This window comes from Pipistrellus hanaki (genome assembly GCF_964339955.1).
Source record: "Pipistrellus hanaki genome assembly, chromosome: 21".
NCBI lineage: Eukaryota > Metazoa > Chordata > Mammalia > Chiroptera > Vespertilionidae > Pipistrellus > Pipistrellus hanaki.
The window spans coordinates 5,724,168-5,740,714 of NC_140523.1; the positions used below are offsets into that span (position 1 = coordinate 5,724,168).

The window sequence follows — 16,547 nt, forward strand, 5'->3', positions numbered from 1 at the left end:
ATCTCAACTCTCTTCTCTTTCTTGGTCTTCTCAATCTCTTAATATCCCGGAACTCAAACTTTGGTTTTCTCCTCTTCTGTCTATAAACTTATACCCCTGAAGATTTCATATGCTCTTATGTCTTTAAATAACATCTGTAAGTTAAACACCCCCAAATTTATATGCATCGTCAGCCTCTTTTTAGAATTTCTGGATCGAATGGACATATCTAACCCAATACGCCCCAAACGGAATTCCTGATCCTTCCGGCCAGACTGCCTGAATCAAACATCTTCGCTGAGAATCCCTCCGTACTTGGAGCGACGCAGCCCTCCAGCCGCTGCTCTGGCCTGCCACGACCTCTTTCCCAACTCCCAGCCCTGCCCACCACGTGGGCTCCTTTTTAATCCCTCAAACGCTCAAGCCTGCCCCTACCTGAGGGCTGTTGTTCTTGGCTTCAGCCGGGAATGCCCACATCCAGAAAGCTGCTCAGCCAGCTCTCTTCTTCAAGGTTTTGCTCAGACGTCACCTTTACAATAGGACTTCTCTGGGCCACCTTATCTACTACTGCATCCTGCATCCCACCCATCGGTCCTGCCTCCTGATAATGCTGTGCTTTTCGCCACAGCCCTCACCCCTTAACATGTGCTTGTCATGTGTGTTGTTTGAACTCGGCCTCCTTCTGCTAGAATGTGAGATCCTCAAGGGCAGGGACCTTTATGTTTTGTTCTGTAATGTGTATCCCAAATTTATATGGCGATGCATATACATTTGGGGGCGTTTAACTTATAGATGTTATTTAAAGGCATCAGAGCAGGTGAAATCTTCGGGGGTATAAGCGCCTGTCACAGAGTAGGCACTCAACAAATATTTGGTGAATCGAGTGCTCTGATTAGCAATGTCTACAGAGTTGGGTGCGGTGGGTGGAGATGGCCACGAATCCAGATTGCGCCCCAAGACAGACTCAGCCACCTCTGCTCTGGCTGGTGCTGCATGCCTGGTTGTAACCGCACTGGTCACACATAGGTCTGTCTCCCCTCCAGGCTACGCACGAGCCCCCCCACGCTCTTTTGTGAATCCCCAGCGGCTTACCCAGACATTGAAAGGAACATATCAAATGAGAAAATGAATGCTCTGTACACTGTAGACATTAGAACACGGCATTACCATAATAGGTGCAATCAAGTGCTTGCATTTGACAATCTCACAAGGTTATTTTTAGGACAAATGATAGCAAACTCAACTAGAAGTTATTGCCACTACTCTTCACAGTTTAAAAAAAAATCAATTTAGCCGGGACCGGTTTGGCTCAGTGGATAGAGCGTCAGCCTGCGGACTGAAAGGTCCCGGGTTCGATTCCGGTCAAGGGCATGTACCTTGGTTGCGGGCACAAGTGGGGGGTGTGCAAGAGGCAGCTGGTCGATGTTTCTCTCTCAGCGACGTTTCTAACTCTCTGTCCTTCTCAATTCCTCTGTGTAAAATCAATAAAATATATATTAAAAAAAAAAAATCAATTTATAGAGTCATCTGATTGATCTGAATTCACACACACAGGACTCCAGTTATCACAACTCTTTTGAGAGTGAGATCTTTAAATATAGATTAGAGTTGAATAGAAAATATTGTACTTGTTCATTTTGGATTTTTTGTATAATGATGTTTTTAAAGTATCCTATAATTACTAGTGCACGTATATAATAACCCCAGTATTCTGGGTAGGTCCAGTATATTTTTAAGGGCTTCTAATTCTAAAGATATCCCACCGAATATTAAAATGTTCCATTCCAAATGACTATGGGAAGAAAGCAATCTTTCTGTTTAATTCCTTAGGGGCCACTATTTTCATCTAACTTTTTTTTTTTTTTTTTTTTTGGTAGCAAAGACAGTTTTATTGATTGAGAAGGCTTATCTCAAGAAGATGGGAAATAGTAATTCTTAAATCCATCTTTCATCTAACTTTTCTATATCAAGAGAAAATTTTTTTTCCATTTTACCTTTGCTTGACAGCAATTATCACAAGAAACTTCTGGGTGTTTCTTACAAAACTCAGGGTTAAATCCAATTTCACCAAAGTAAGCCAAAAGCTGTATTCGCCTGCATTCTGTTATATTTTCACAGTAATGTACCATACTATACAAATTATTAAAGTGAGTCTCTCTTGTATGATGGTTTCCATCTTTTTCCACTAAAAGAAATGAAGAACATAGCAAAAAAAAGACTTATTAGAGTAGAAAAACAAAAGAGAATATCACAGAAATATTTCTAATACATTCATGTGACTTTAAATATTAAATGAAATAATTATTAATAGCATTGCATATCAACGTGACATTCTATATTATAATTAATGAAATATTTTTGGGCACCCCTGAAGATATAAATCTTTATTATTCTCCATGATGATTTGCATGTTATGCACATTAAAAACTCCCATATTTATGCTGAAACCGGTTTGGCTCAGTGGGTAGAGCGTCGGTCTGCGGACTGAAAGGTCCCAGGTTCGATTCCGGTCAGGGGCATGTACGTTGGTTGTGGGCACATCCCTGGTAGGGGGTGTGCAAGAGGCAGCTGGTCCATGTTTCTCTCTCATCGATGTTTCTGGCTCTCTATCTCTCTCCCTTCCTCTCTGTACAGAATCAATAAAAAAAATATTAAAAAATAAATAAATAAAAATAAAAAAACTCCCATATTTATATAAGCACTTCTGTTTTTCTGTAACTAGACCAAAAGTACCACAACGCCAGAAGTAGGACACCACTATCGCGAGACTGAAGGGGGACTTACTGAGGATAAGCCTCTTCAGTCTGGTCACGTCATGGTAGGTATAGAAAAGCAGGCAGTGCGAGATTTCCCCGTCTCTTCCAGCTCGGCCGGACTCCTGGTAGTAACCCTCCACGGATTTAGGGAGAGACGCGTGGATCACAAATCGCACGTCGGGCTTGTCAATCCCCATCCCAAACGCAATGGTCGCGCAGATGACCTGAAGTGAGAGCAAAAGCCCATTAGCCTCAGAATGCATTAAAACCGTCATTTTTATAACAGACACTCCCAAACGCTTTCTCTTCTAATTTGTTTTCAAATGCACTCTAGACAACAATCTTAACTTGGTCCTGTTATTTAGCACAACTAATGGGAGATTTCCATATTGGCAATTTGCAGTTTTATGAAGATCCGAGAAAGTAAAGAGACTCTCGATGGGGCAGGCATTTTCTTGAGCGGCTTGGTATTGTCACCTGCGGGAGCCAGAATCAATAGCAGCCACCTCTCAGCGTGCTGTCACTGGTTGTTCTCGTGTGTTTTTGATAAGGTGGTGTGAGTGCCCTGCACACGGCCAGGGTGTCCAGGCCAGTGATGAGAAACGTGCCGCTCAGCAGCTCAGGGCTTGAGCGTCGAGGTCACTGCTGCCAGCTTCTCTGATGATTCACCGGTTCGGTGTATATCATCGGTTCTCCCAGCGACAGCAGCTGATCACACAGCAGCTTCTTTTACTCATCAGTGAATCTCAGTCAAAACGTGAAGTTTTTATCGAAACTCATGTGAGTAAAAGTCTGAGTTGCTTATACCAAAAAAAAAAAGAAAAAGACTGGAGACCCTCGATCTTGGCCTATGCAAATTACTTAGTGGAAGCAAGGCGATAGTTAAATTTCAGGAGCTTGATAGATAAATCAGCGTTTAGTAAAAAATCACCTTCAAGAGTATCCATTTCCTTTGCAAATTTAAGGCCTATGTAACCCAGACAAAAACATCGTTTATCTCCAGGCAAAAATTACGTTATATAAATAAAGCTATTTTAAAAAAATTAATTGCTACCACAAAAGTGGCATTTGAAAAGCAAATGAACTATTTGGCAGCCAGAATGAGGCTAATGACACGATCTCAGTAACCAGAGAAGGGAACTGCAACCTATGGAGCAGGCGGATGGCAAATGGGGTCAAGGACATTCATCAGGCTGGGAATGGCAGCAGCATGCTGTCTAGGCTGCTGGTCCATCTAAATTTATGGCACTTTTTCAAAAATATATATTTTATTGATTTTTTACAGAGAGAAAGAGAGAGGGATAGAGAGTTAGAAACATCGATGAGAGAGAATCATCGACCAGCTGCCTCCTGCACACCCCCCACTGGGGATGTGCCTGCAACCAAGACACATGCCCTTGACCAGAATTGAACCTGGGACCCTTCAGTCCGCAGGCCATCACTCTATCCACTGAGCCAAACCGGTTTCTGCTAAATGTCTGGCATTTTGATCAAAGGTAAACATCCTTGGAAAGAGGAAGTCTCCCTTAGCCTCTAGGGGTGGAGAGCAGATAGACTGGGGAGCAAGATGGCCCCGCCCACAAGCCCACAGGGTGTGGTCACCAAGGTTCCAAGAACCCTGGTTGGGCGGATACATGACTCAAGGCCACAGATGACAGCCAGCTCTTTCCGAAAGCCTTTACCTGGGAAACTGACTTTGTTTAGTTACTTCCTTCTTATTTTTGTGTTGCATTTAAAACTTCAAGCTATAATAGTTTCTTTGTGAAGAAAAACAACCAAGTTTTATCCTAATTCACAAATCCAACAAGACCAAGGCTGTCCAGATGGTTGTTCCCTGACTGTAAAGATTAGCTCTTCTGTGAGTAGAAAACAATTCGATTAAAAAAAAATGTTTAACCAATTTTTATTTTTATTTTTTAAAACATATATTTTATTAATTTTTTACAGAGAGGAAGGGAGAGGGATAGAGAGTTAGAAGCATCGATGAGAGAGAAACATGGATCAGCTGCCTCCTGCACACCTCCTACTGGGATGTGCCCGCAACCAAGGTACATGCCTTTGACCGGAATCGAACCTGGGACCCTTCAGTCCACAGGCCTACGTTCTATCCACTGAGCTAAACCAGTTAGGGCTAACTAATTTTTTTAAAACTGTATTTTTATCAAAGTGCTTTATATTTTATATATATATATATATATATATATATATATATATATATATGTGTGTGTGTGTGTGTGTGTGTGTGTATATGTATAATGGTATTTACTATGTACATATTTTTATTTATTTATATCTTTAAAAAATATTTTATTGATATTTTTACAGAGAGGAAGGGAGAGGGATAGTTAGAAACATAGATCAGCTGCCTCCTGTACACCCCCTACTGGGGATGTGCCTGCAACCAAGGTACATGCCCTTGACCGAAATTGAATCATTTCTATGAAATGTCCAGAACAGGAAAATCTATAGAGACAGATTAGTAGTAGCTGGTAGATTAATGGTTACCAGGGAATGAAGGGTTGCGGGGAGTGAGGGGTGGCTGCTAATGGATATGGGGTTTCTTTTTAGGATGATGAAATGCTCTAGAATTAATGGTGATGGCTGCATAATCTTGTGACTACACTAAAACCACTGACTTGTAAACTTTTTTGAAAGGGTGGATTTTATGGTCTTGAATTAATCTCAATAAAAAAAAATTTTTTTTAATTTAAGAAAGAGCAACTTTATAAGTCTTCAAAAACATTTCTTTCTATTTCAGTCTTATTTTGATGTCTACTACTTATGGTAAAAACCATTTTCATTTAAGTAAGCAAGTTTGCTTAGATGCTATAAAAAGATTACTTGTTTATCTGTAAAAACGTCACCTGGCAGCCATCCTGGTTGATCCACTTGTGCTGCACTTCGTCCCTGGCAGAGTCACTGAGGCCAGCGTGATAGGCCAGAGCGGGGAGCCCACTCTTCTGCAAGGTGTCAGCCATCGTGTCACATTCCCGCCTGGAGAGGCAGTAAATTATCCCCGAGTCATCTGCCAAGAAATGAGGAGTTGTAACATAAATAACAGCACAATCTATCCCATGTTCTTTGAAACATATGAGACATCAATAGACCTCCATAATCTTCTTAACGTAGATAGAAGAATTCAAGCAAGGCCGAAACCGGTGTGGCTCAGTGGATAGAGCGTCGGCCTGCGGACTGAAGGGTCCCATGTTCGATTCCGGTCAAGGGCATGTGCCTTGGTTGTGGGCAGATCCCCGGTGGGGGGTGTGCAGGAGGCAGCTGATCGATGATTCTCTCTCATCGATGTTTCTGACTCTCTATCTCTTTCCCTTCCTCTCTGTAAAAAATCAATAAAAATATATTTAAAAAAAAAATAAAAAGACATGTACTGATTACTTCTAGACATAATTCATCACATGGCTGTACTCACGTGGGTGATGCTTGCTGATCCATTCCAAGCAATCGAATGCTACCTTTTTTGGCTTTTTGGGGAGCACGTAGTATTTCAGATTATGTCTGTTGAAGCTCATGGTAAACCTAAAAGAAATCCCAAACATAAAATTTTGTTACTATGAGAAAATATCGCTTTAGCCACCTTCAAAAATTAAATGCTGATCTTCCACAGAGCAAACCTGATTACTGTGTTAAATTGAATATTGCCACTAGCAGCTTACATCATAGAACAGAGCGGTGGAGGGTGAGTTAATGAGATGCATGGTGACAAGGAGGGAGTGTCTGAGGGACTGGATGACAAGGAGTTAGGAGGACTGTAGAGAACACATGCAGGTAAGCCGAGAACCCAGCCTCCACGATGAAAATGACAAGAGCAGAGAGGACTAAAACATTATTTAAAAGATTAAGGAAATCAGTCCAGCCAGTGTGGCTCAGTGGTTAATTAAGCATCCACCTATAAACCAGGAGGTTTCGGTTTGATTCCTGGTCACGGCACATGACCGGGTTGCGGGCTTGATCCCCAGTGGGGGACATGCAGGAGGCAACCAAGCCATGATGATTCTCTCATCATTGATGTTTCTCTCTCTCTCTCTCCCTTTCCCATCCTCTTTGAAATAAAAATAAGCAAAAATATATACTAGAGGCCCAGTGCACGAAATTCGTTCATGGTGGTGGGGGGCGGGGGGTAATCCACTCAGCCCAGCCTGCACCCTCTCCAATCCAGGACCCCTTGGAGGATTATTATCCCTCTCATAATTCTGGGACACTAGCTCTTAATTGCTCACCTGCCTGCCGGCCTGATCGCCCCTCACTGCCTCTGCGTGCTGGCCTGATGGTTCCTAACTGCCCCCCCTTCTGGCCTGGTCGCCCCTGTCTCCCTCTGCCAGCCAGGTCGCCCCCCATTTCCCCCTTCCTGCTGCCTGCTTGCTCCTAACTGCCTGCCCCCCTCTGGCCTGATCATCCCTTACTGCTCCCCCGCTGCTGACCTGGTCACCCCCAACTGCCCCCCTGCTGGTCTGGTCACCCCATGCAGCCAGCTTGTTCAGTTGTTTGGTTGTCCCTCACTAACCCCCCTGCCAGCCTGGTCGTAGGCAGCTAGCTTATGAGGGCATGAGGGTCAATTTGCATATTACCTCTTTATTATATAGGAGAAATATATATATAAAAAGAAAATCAGCCGAAAACAATTTGGCTCAGAGGATAGAGTGTCGGCCTGTGGACTGAAAGGTCCCAGGTTTGATTCCGGTCAAGGGCATGTGCCTTGGTTGCGGGCACATCCCCGGTGGGGGGGGGGGTGGTGGTGGTGGTGCAGGAGGCAGCTGATCAATGTTTCTCTCTCATCAATGTTTCTGGCTCTCTATCCCTTTCCCTTCCTCTCTGTAAAAAAAATCAATAAAATATATTTTTTTTAAAAAAGAAAAGAAAATCATAAGAGAAAACATACATTTTAAAAAATATATATTTTATTGATTTTGTACAGAGAGGAAGGGACAGAGATAGAGAGTTAGAAACATCGATGGGAGAGAGTTATCGATCAGCTGCCCCTTGCACACCCCCTACCGGGGATATGCCTGCAACCAAGGTACATGCCTCTGACCGGAATCGAACCCAGGACCCTTCAGACCCCAAGCCGATGCTCTATCCATTGAGCCAAACTGGTTTCAGCGAGAAAACATACATTTTTATCCACCAATGTCCCCAAATTTTGACTGTGTACACGAGGAGCTAATTGCTGGGCAACCAAAGGAGCGTGGACCATTGTCCTTGGGCTCTGTGCCCCCAAGAGAATGTGGGTGATGCTGCCGAAACCGGTTTGGCTCAGTGGTAGAGCGTCGGTCTGCGGACTGAAAGGTCCCAGGTTCGATTCCGGTCAGGGGCATGTATGTTGGTTGTGGGCACATCCCTGGTGGGGGGGTGTGCAGGAGGCAGCTGGTCGATGTTCCTCTCTCATCGACGTTTCTAGCTCTCTCTCCCTCTCCCTTCCTCTCTGTAAAAAAATCAATAAAATATATTTAAAAAAAAAGAATGTGGGTGATGCTGAGAACAGACGTGTCCTGCTCTCTCTGGCCTCTGCCCTTGGCACCCCACTTCCTCAGGAAGCTCTTCCTCTCCGTTATCTCCTCTTGCACTTCAGTCTCTTCTGTGAATGCTTCTCTTTTTTCTCTGAATACGTTCTAAGATCGCCGATCCTAAAAACAACAAAGGCTTCCCCTGACCCCAATACTGCCCTGCTGCCGGCACCCCACCTTTCTCTCCCTCCAGTGGCGAGACACATGCTCCCAACCGACTTCCTACACACTCAGCTTCTTCTCATCGCTTCCATCCTGGCTTTCCCTTCTGCCAAAATTGTTGCGTCAAAGCTTTTACAGCTAAAGAACTGTTATAGGATCCGCGACCTGCGGGGACCCTGCACTGCCCCAGGTTCCAACATCCCTGCGGGAAGGACAAGTGGAATTTAGAGCACAGAGACCTCCCAGCGCCTCGGCTGATGGTGAGGAGGCTGCTGTTCAAGGGTGTGGAGATCAGAGGGAGGCAACCACTGGCTCTCTCTTTCTGTATCTAAATCCAAGCTGGGTCCAGGATTTGTTGCCATTAGTAGGATAAACGTGTTTAGTTTTATTTTATTTTTTATAAAGATTTTTAAAATATATATTTTGTTGATCTTTTACGGAGAGGAAGGGAGAGGGAAAGAGAGTTAGAAACATCGATGAGAGAGAAACATCCATCAGCTGCCTCCTGCGCACCCCTCACTGGGGATGTGCCCGCAACCAAGGTACATGCCCTTAACCAGAATCGAACCCGGGACCTTTCAGTCTGCAGGCCGACGCTCTATCCACTGAGCAACACCGGCTTCGGCTCCATTCTCCATTGTCACGTGTAACTTTTGCTAAAAGACTGATCTGAGCATGCGCTCGCAGTCCAGGCATCCTGCTGGTATCTCCTGCACCATTTTTTTTTTTTTTCCCCTTTTACAACTGTCCTTTCACTTTCTAAAAACAAACAAACGAACCCTACTTTTGACTCATTCTGAACTTTACCACCGTGCACTGTTCCAGATGCAAACACCGCCAGGGCATTAAAAAAAAAAAAAAAAAAAAAAGGTCCAGTGTGGGTATAGGTAAAACTTCCTTGAGTCAGAAACCGTTGGTGAAGTTTCATGTTTGTTAAGCGTTTTACATATTTCTGCGGAGGCCAGGGTATGACATCAGGAATAAAGTATTTCAGCCTCCACTGGAATGTTCTGGTTTCAGATACGGAGGAAGGTGGTGGGAGTGAAGATGATTTTACTTTATGACCGTGCTTCTTCCTTCGTCCCTGAAAACGGTCAGAGAATGCATTACTCTGAGTCAAAACCATCCCTCTCATGTCACTTGTACAAGACGCTCAGAGCTTTCTGGTAGTGCTTGACATGGCAGAAGCATGTGCAGCAAGCAGATTGTGGCAGAGAAGGAGGCAGATAAAAGTCTGATATATTCAAGGGCTAATTTGATTGTTCTGTATTCATGACTTACAATCACTGCCACAGCAAAAAGAACTGCAGTCTTGATAAAATTACGGCATTAAAAAAATTGCTGCCGGAACTGGTTTGGCTCAGTGGATAGAGAGCGTCGGCCTGTGGACTGAAAGGTCCCGGGTTCGATTCCAGTCAAGGGCATTTACCTACTGGGGATGTGCAAGAGGCAGCTGATCTGATTATTCTCTCTCATAGATGTTTCTAACTCTCTATCCCTCTCTCTTCCTCTCTGTAAAAAATCAATAAAATATATTTTAAAAAATAAATTAAAAAATTGCTCAGGCCTGGCCAGTATGGCTTAGTGGTTTGAGCATCATCCCATGCACCAGGAAGTCATTCATTTGAGTTAGCACACAACCCAACAATTTCATTCCTGCGTCTATATCCGAGAGTCGGGAAAATACAGGCCCGCATAAAAACCTGTATGTGGCCAAAACCGGTTTGGCTCAGTGGTAGAGCGTCCGTCTGTGGACTGAAAGGTCCCAGGTTCGATTCCGGTCAGAGGCATGTACGTTGGTTGCGGGCACATCCCCAGTGGGGGGGTGTGCAAGAGGCAGCTGGTCGATGTTTCTCTCTAATCGATGTTTCTAGCTCTCTCTCTCCCTTCCTCTCTGTAAAAAATCAATAAAATATATTTAAAAAAAAAACAAAACCTGTATGTGAATGTTCACAACAACATTACTCATAATAGCCAAAAAAGGTACACCAATGTTGACCAATCTATACTAATAAAAGGATAATATGCTAATTAGGCTGGGAGACCTTTTGAACATCCTTCCAGACAAAGCCACGGTGGCAGGACTGAAGCAGAGGTGGTTAGGGGAGAGCAGGCCAGCGGGAGGGGGGAGAGGGCCGGCGGGTAGGGGGACAGTTAGGGGCAAGCAGGCGAGCAGGAGGTGAGTGGTTAGGAGCCATTGGTCCTGGATTGCGAGAGGGATCCCAGATTGGAGAGGGTGCAGGCTGGGCTGAGGGACACTCCCTCCCCCCAACCCGTGCATGAATTTCGTGCACGAATTCCGTGCCCAGGGCCACTAGTGAATAAATATTAATAAAATGTGACATACCCATAACAATGGGATATTCTTCAGCAATAAACTTTGAGAACGTTATGCTACGTGAAAGAAGCCGTATTGGACGATTCTCCTTATATGAGACTAGAGGTCCCTGGTTGCCTGCAGCTACCCACCCCCGATCCCCAAGGCTGGGGACAGACCCCTGGTGGTCAGTGCATATCATAGCCAACTGGTTGTTTCGCTGCCTGGTCGATTTGCATATTACGCTTTTATATATATATATAAAAGCATAATATGCAAATTATGCTTTTTATAATATGCAAATTATCCTTTTCTGGATATATATATATATATATATATATATATATATATCCAGAAAAGGAAAATCTAAAGACAGAAAGTAGATTGGTGCTTGCCACAGCCTGTCAGGGGGCGGGAGGGGAAAGTGGGATTGACTACTAATGGATATGGGTGCTTTTGCAGGCTGAGGAAAACATTCTAAAATTGATTGTGGTGATGACTGCACAACCCTGACTACTAAAAACCTCTGAACGATACACTTTAAATAGGTGAATTGAATGGTATGCACATGATATCTCAATAAAGCTGATATATTAAAAACATTTGGCATAAAAATCTGAAATTTTTATTTGTGGCACAGAGAAATGTTTACTAATTTAGTCAAACAGACTACTTTTGCTAAAAATAAGAAAATGACATCATAGTAGGATAGAAAGCTGCAGATCTCACATCCAATTAAAACCCAAAACAAGTATCTCTACGGCAAATAGTCGGCTAAACTCCAGCAGATGGGCCGCTAACTAAAAGCAGCATTCCCACAATTTGTTAAAATGAAAAAGATAAGTCTGATTTTATTCCATAGAACAAATCTGACGGGGCCCGCTGGAAAGCAGCGTGTTTGGAATTACGAGATACTGTAGTTAGAGGCAGTGCTCATCAATTGATAAACGGGTGACTGAAATGCCGAATGCCCCTAGAATGGAAGACTATTGAGCCATAAAAATGAATGAAGGATCGCCACAGGCTACAACGTGGAAGTCCCTTGGGAACATTATGCTAAGTTGATGGGAAGTGACTGCTTAGAAGCACTGAGGTTTCTTTTCTGGATGATGAAGACGTTCTGAATTTAGATGTGGGAGATGGTTGGACAATTCTGTGAACATTCAAAAAATGCTACTAAGTTATTTTTTTAAAAAATATATATCTTATTGATTTTTAACAGAGAGAAAGGGAGAGAGATAGAGAGCTAGAAACGTCAATGAGAGAGAAACATCAACCAGCTGCCTCTTGCACACCCCTTACCTGGATGTGCCCGCAACCAAGGTACATGCCCTTGACCGGAATCGAACCTGGGACCTTTCAGTCCGCAGACCGACGCTCTACCACTGAGCCAAACCAGCTTCTGCAAAAAATGCTACTAAATTCTAACCTTTAGCCAAAATCGGTCTGGCTCAGTGGATAGAGCATCGGCCTGTGGGCTGAAAAGGTCCCAGGTTCGATTCCGGTGAAGGGCATGTACATTGGTTGCGGGCACATCCCCAGTAGGGGTTGTGCAGGGGGCAGCTGATCAATGATTCTCTCTCATCGATGTTTCTAACTCTCTATTCCTCTCTCTTCCTCTCTGTAAAAAATCAATAAAATATATTTTAAAATAAACAAATAAATAAATTCTAACCTTTAAATGGGTGAATTTTATGGCGTGTCAATTATATCTTAATAAAGACATGATTTAAAAAAGAAGTTGGATTTCATTGCATTTCACTAAGGGAATTGTCATAAAAAATAAAATTATTAGGTCCAGGGTGTCAAACTCATGTGATTTTAAGCAATGTGTTAGGAAATGGAATTTGTGCTCAGCTCTTGTTGTTTTTGGAACTGAAATACTTGTCTTGAGGATATGTACTAGTTTATGTGAATTATAAACAGTCAAATTTTCTTTTTTTATATTTAAGAAAATAAGTCTAATGCGGCTGATTGGTTTGGCAATGAAAACTGGATTTGCCAATCAGGTTACATGGTAGTCATTTCCCATTATTTGAAAGAACTAACAGTAGTCACAAAGTTTTGACAAAACTAATTTAAAAGCATATTATAGAATAAAAAAAATGTCAGAAATAGATTAGAAAGGTCTTCAGAATAAATTAGATATAAGGTTTATTTATGTGAAACAGCAATTGGGTAAGTCTTGGTAAGGCATTTTTTAGGGTATATTTCCCAGAAAAAGCAGTGAGTAACTAATGATCGGACTTATTTTGCCAGTCACATGGTTTATAAATCTTTGCTTTCAACAAAATTTGGAGGACTTAATTGAGTTGTTGAAATGTCATTAAAAATAATTTTTCATGACAGATCATTATGTAATGTTGGCATTTGTGTCAGAAGGAATTCAAATAATTGAGTGTTATTACTACAATAAAATGCTTTCCATTCCCATCCATATTTTTGCGAGCAATGTTTCTGAATGCTTACATCTATAAAAGAAATTTAAGCCACCGGCCAGCATGGCTCAGTAGTTGAGCCTCGAACTATGAACCAGGAGGTTCAGTGCCCCGACAGAGTACATGCTCGGGTTGTGGGTACAGTCCCCACTATGGGGCTTGTAGGAGGCAGCCAATCAATGATTCTCTTTCATCAATGATGTTTCTATCTCTCTCACTCTTTCTTCCTCTCTGAAATCAAATTATATAAATACATTGGAGCCAACTGAATCCATTCACAGATATATGAACTAACTGGGGGGAAGGGAAAAATCCTATCTTTATTAAGTTACACATTTTCAATCAAAATTTATGCTTAAGCCAAAACCAGTTTGGCTCAGTGAACAGAGTGTCGGCCTGCGAACTGAGGGATCCCAGGTTCGATTCCGGTCAAGGGCATGTACCTTGGTTGTGGGCATATACCCAATGGGGGGTGTACAAGAGGCAGCTGATAGATGTTTCTCATCCATGTTTCTCTCTATTTCTCTCCCTTCCTCTCTGTAAAAAAATCAATAAAATATATTAAGAAGAAGAAGAAGAACAAGAAGAAGAAGAAGAAGATCATAGACCAGCATAAGGAGGAGCATGGGGTCATGGCCCCAAACCTTTGGAAAACTGCCTTCTTCAGGGTCACGACACATCAGCAGTTGGGCCAATTGAATGCAAACCAAGAGCTTATTGGTAGAAAAGAAGAGCAAGGAAAATGTGTCAGAAAGTGTTCATTAAAATTTTTTCCCTTCCACTAAGAGATCTAAACCTTCCCAAATATAGAAGTGCCAGATATATTAAAGAGTCCACAGACTTGCCCAAATTTTCACATTTTACCCACCTTTACCCAAAATCATCCTCCATATGCTTCATTTATTCATTCTTAACAAGTGCCAATTATGCACCGGGCACCACATGCTGGACTCAGAAAATGTATAATCTATTGCTTCTGCAAGGAGATCTCCTCACACTACTAGGAAAGGATATTAAAGGTGCCTGCTTCTAAATATATTTGTGCAATGTTTACTCCAGCAAAACGACTAATTCTATACTTAACAAAATGTTATTCAAAGGTGAATTGAGCCCAGCCGGTGTGGCTCAGTGGTTGAAGGTCGACCTAGGAACCAGGAGGTCACAGTTCGATTCCCTGTCAGGGCACATGCCTGGGTTACAGGCTTGATCCGCACAGTGTGGGGTGTGTAAGAGGCAGCCGATCAATGATTCTCTCTCATCATTGATGTTTCTACCTCTCTCCCCACTCCCTTCCTCTCTGAAATCAATATATATATTAGAAAAGGTGAATTAAACTGAACTTATATGATTTAATTGCCGGGCCTCTGGAAAATGAATATTACTGATCAAAAAGAACAGTAGATTGCTTCTGGCATAAATTGAGGGGGAAAAGCTAAAAATATTGCCTATCTAAAAAAATAAAAAGCTTTCAGAGACCAATGTAGTACTTGTAGAAGCAAATTCCTAGTATGTATGTAGGTTATTCACTAACACCTTAACTATCATGCAATGTTTATCAATTATGGAAGCAAAATATATTTCTCCCCAATTTTATACAAACTCCCCTCTGCAAGTGAGATCACACAAAAAAATCTCTGATTACTTGGAAATTCTTGCACTCAAGAAGGCTAGTTTAGCCCTGGCCCGATTGCTCAATGGTAAGAGCGCCAGCCCAAGGACCAAAGGGTCCAAGTTCAATTCCCAGTCAAGGGCATGTATTATACATAGGTTGCAGGCCCAATCCAGGCCAGGCTGATATTTCTCTCTATCCCCTCTCCCTCTCTCGCTTCCACTCCCTTTAAAAATCAATGGGGGTGAAAAATATCCACGGGCAAGGTTCAACAAAAACACATCAGTTTAGACTGCAAAGGTCTTTGGATCTACTTTAATCTCATGACCCCTCATTTCCTTCATGTGGCACTTCCAGTTCTCATAACCCGCTGAGAGATGCTGCTATTGTTTTTACTGGGTACCATATTTATAGAGCCAGCTTATTCTCTTTATTTCCAAACGAACAAAAGGTGTACTTAAAAAAAAAAACAAAAAAAAACCTCACCCTAGTATATTAGTCATTCCTTCAGGCTTCCTCAGCCTCAAACACCCATTAACAAATTGGAAGGAAAAAATATTTTAACCTTGGTCCACAATAGCTGTTAAGTAGATATTTGCTGAGTGAATGAACCTACCAGAGAACGCACCCGTGTCTACAAACTCAGGCAGAGGTACAAACTAATCCAGTACAGCCTATGTATGTGGGGCATTTTACTATTGTTGTTTTTGTTATTGAATAATTATGGATTTGGTGCCAATAAGAAGCCCTTTGCTGTTGAGATGGAAACGAAGTAAAAAAAGCTGTTAGACATAGTTTCCGGACTATTTTCTATTTCCCACATTGTGGGTGTCACTGGGACTTCAGAGGAAAGGACAAAGCAGGGTCGTTGGTTCATCTCATGAAGTATACTCTCGGTCAGTGGTCGGCAAACTCATTAGCCCACAGAGCCAAACATCAACAGTACAACGGTTGAAATTTCTTTGGAGAGCCACATTTTTTAAACTTAAACTTCTTCTAACGCCACTTCTTCAAAACAGATTCATCTAGGTCGTGGTATTTTGTGGAAGAGCCACGCTCAAGGGGCCAAAGAGCCACATGTGGCTCGCAAGCTGTAGTTTGCCGACCACAGGGCTAGGATGTACGAGAGCTAAAATTAGGTAAATAAAAGCTAATTTCTTACTGGGACGAGACCAGGGCTACCAGGAATAGCATGCACTTTATCCCTCCCTACAAAATAGGAAAGGAGAGAGAGTTTTCATTTCAGTAAGTGAAGAAAAGCCCTTAGGGCCCTAGTTCCCAAGTTCTATCTATTGTAATCACTGGGGATTTTCCTCTTTAACGGCGTTAGCAGTACTGCCCTTATACACACTGATAGGACAGTAAAGCCATCCCAAGAAAAGGATGGTTCCCTTGGGGATTTTTAAAAAACCTTCTGGCTCCCAGCCCCTAAATTCTGAGCTAATTGGCGTCAGCACAACCCGGGCACTGGGACTGTCAAAGCTCCGCGGATTTATCGTGCAGCCCGCTGCCAATCACTGCCCCGGGGTTTGACATGCAGGACTTTCAAGCACTTACACTTGAGGCCTGAGGATCTTCAGCTGAGTGAGGATGTCCTTCTGTACCCTGGGGTTGGCTGTGGCAGTGAGCGCCATCACCGGCACGGAGGGAAACTTCTGGCGAAGCATGTTCATTCTTTTGTAATCCTGACGAAAATCGTGTCCCCACTGGTTGAGAAAAAACAAACAAACCCGCTTTTCAGACCATTTGAATCTTGCATGTATACGA

At 42.7% G+C, this 16,547-nt stretch overlaps 1 protein-coding gene across 1 annotated transcript in view; it reads right to left on the reverse strand.

Annotated features, from left to right (window-relative positions):
• Positions 1 to 16,547, reverse strand: part of BLM (BLM RecQ like helicase) — a 69,133-nt gene that overhangs the window by 18,961 nt on the left and 33,625 nt on the right. The window contains exons 12-16 of the mRNA XM_084869030.1: positions 16,338 to 16,486; positions 6,163 to 6,269; positions 5,600 to 5,760; positions 2,764 to 2,959; positions 1,974 to 2,164 (exon numbers count right to left, since the gene is read on the reverse strand). Of these exons, the coding sequence (XP_084725156.1) occupies positions 1,974 to 2,164; positions 2,764 to 2,959; positions 5,600 to 5,760; positions 6,163 to 6,269; positions 16,338 to 16,486 (804 nt within the window). The remainder of the gene's footprint in view (positions 1 to 1,973; positions 2,165 to 2,763; positions 2,960 to 5,599; positions 5,761 to 6,162; positions 6,270 to 16,337; positions 16,487 to 16,547) is intronic.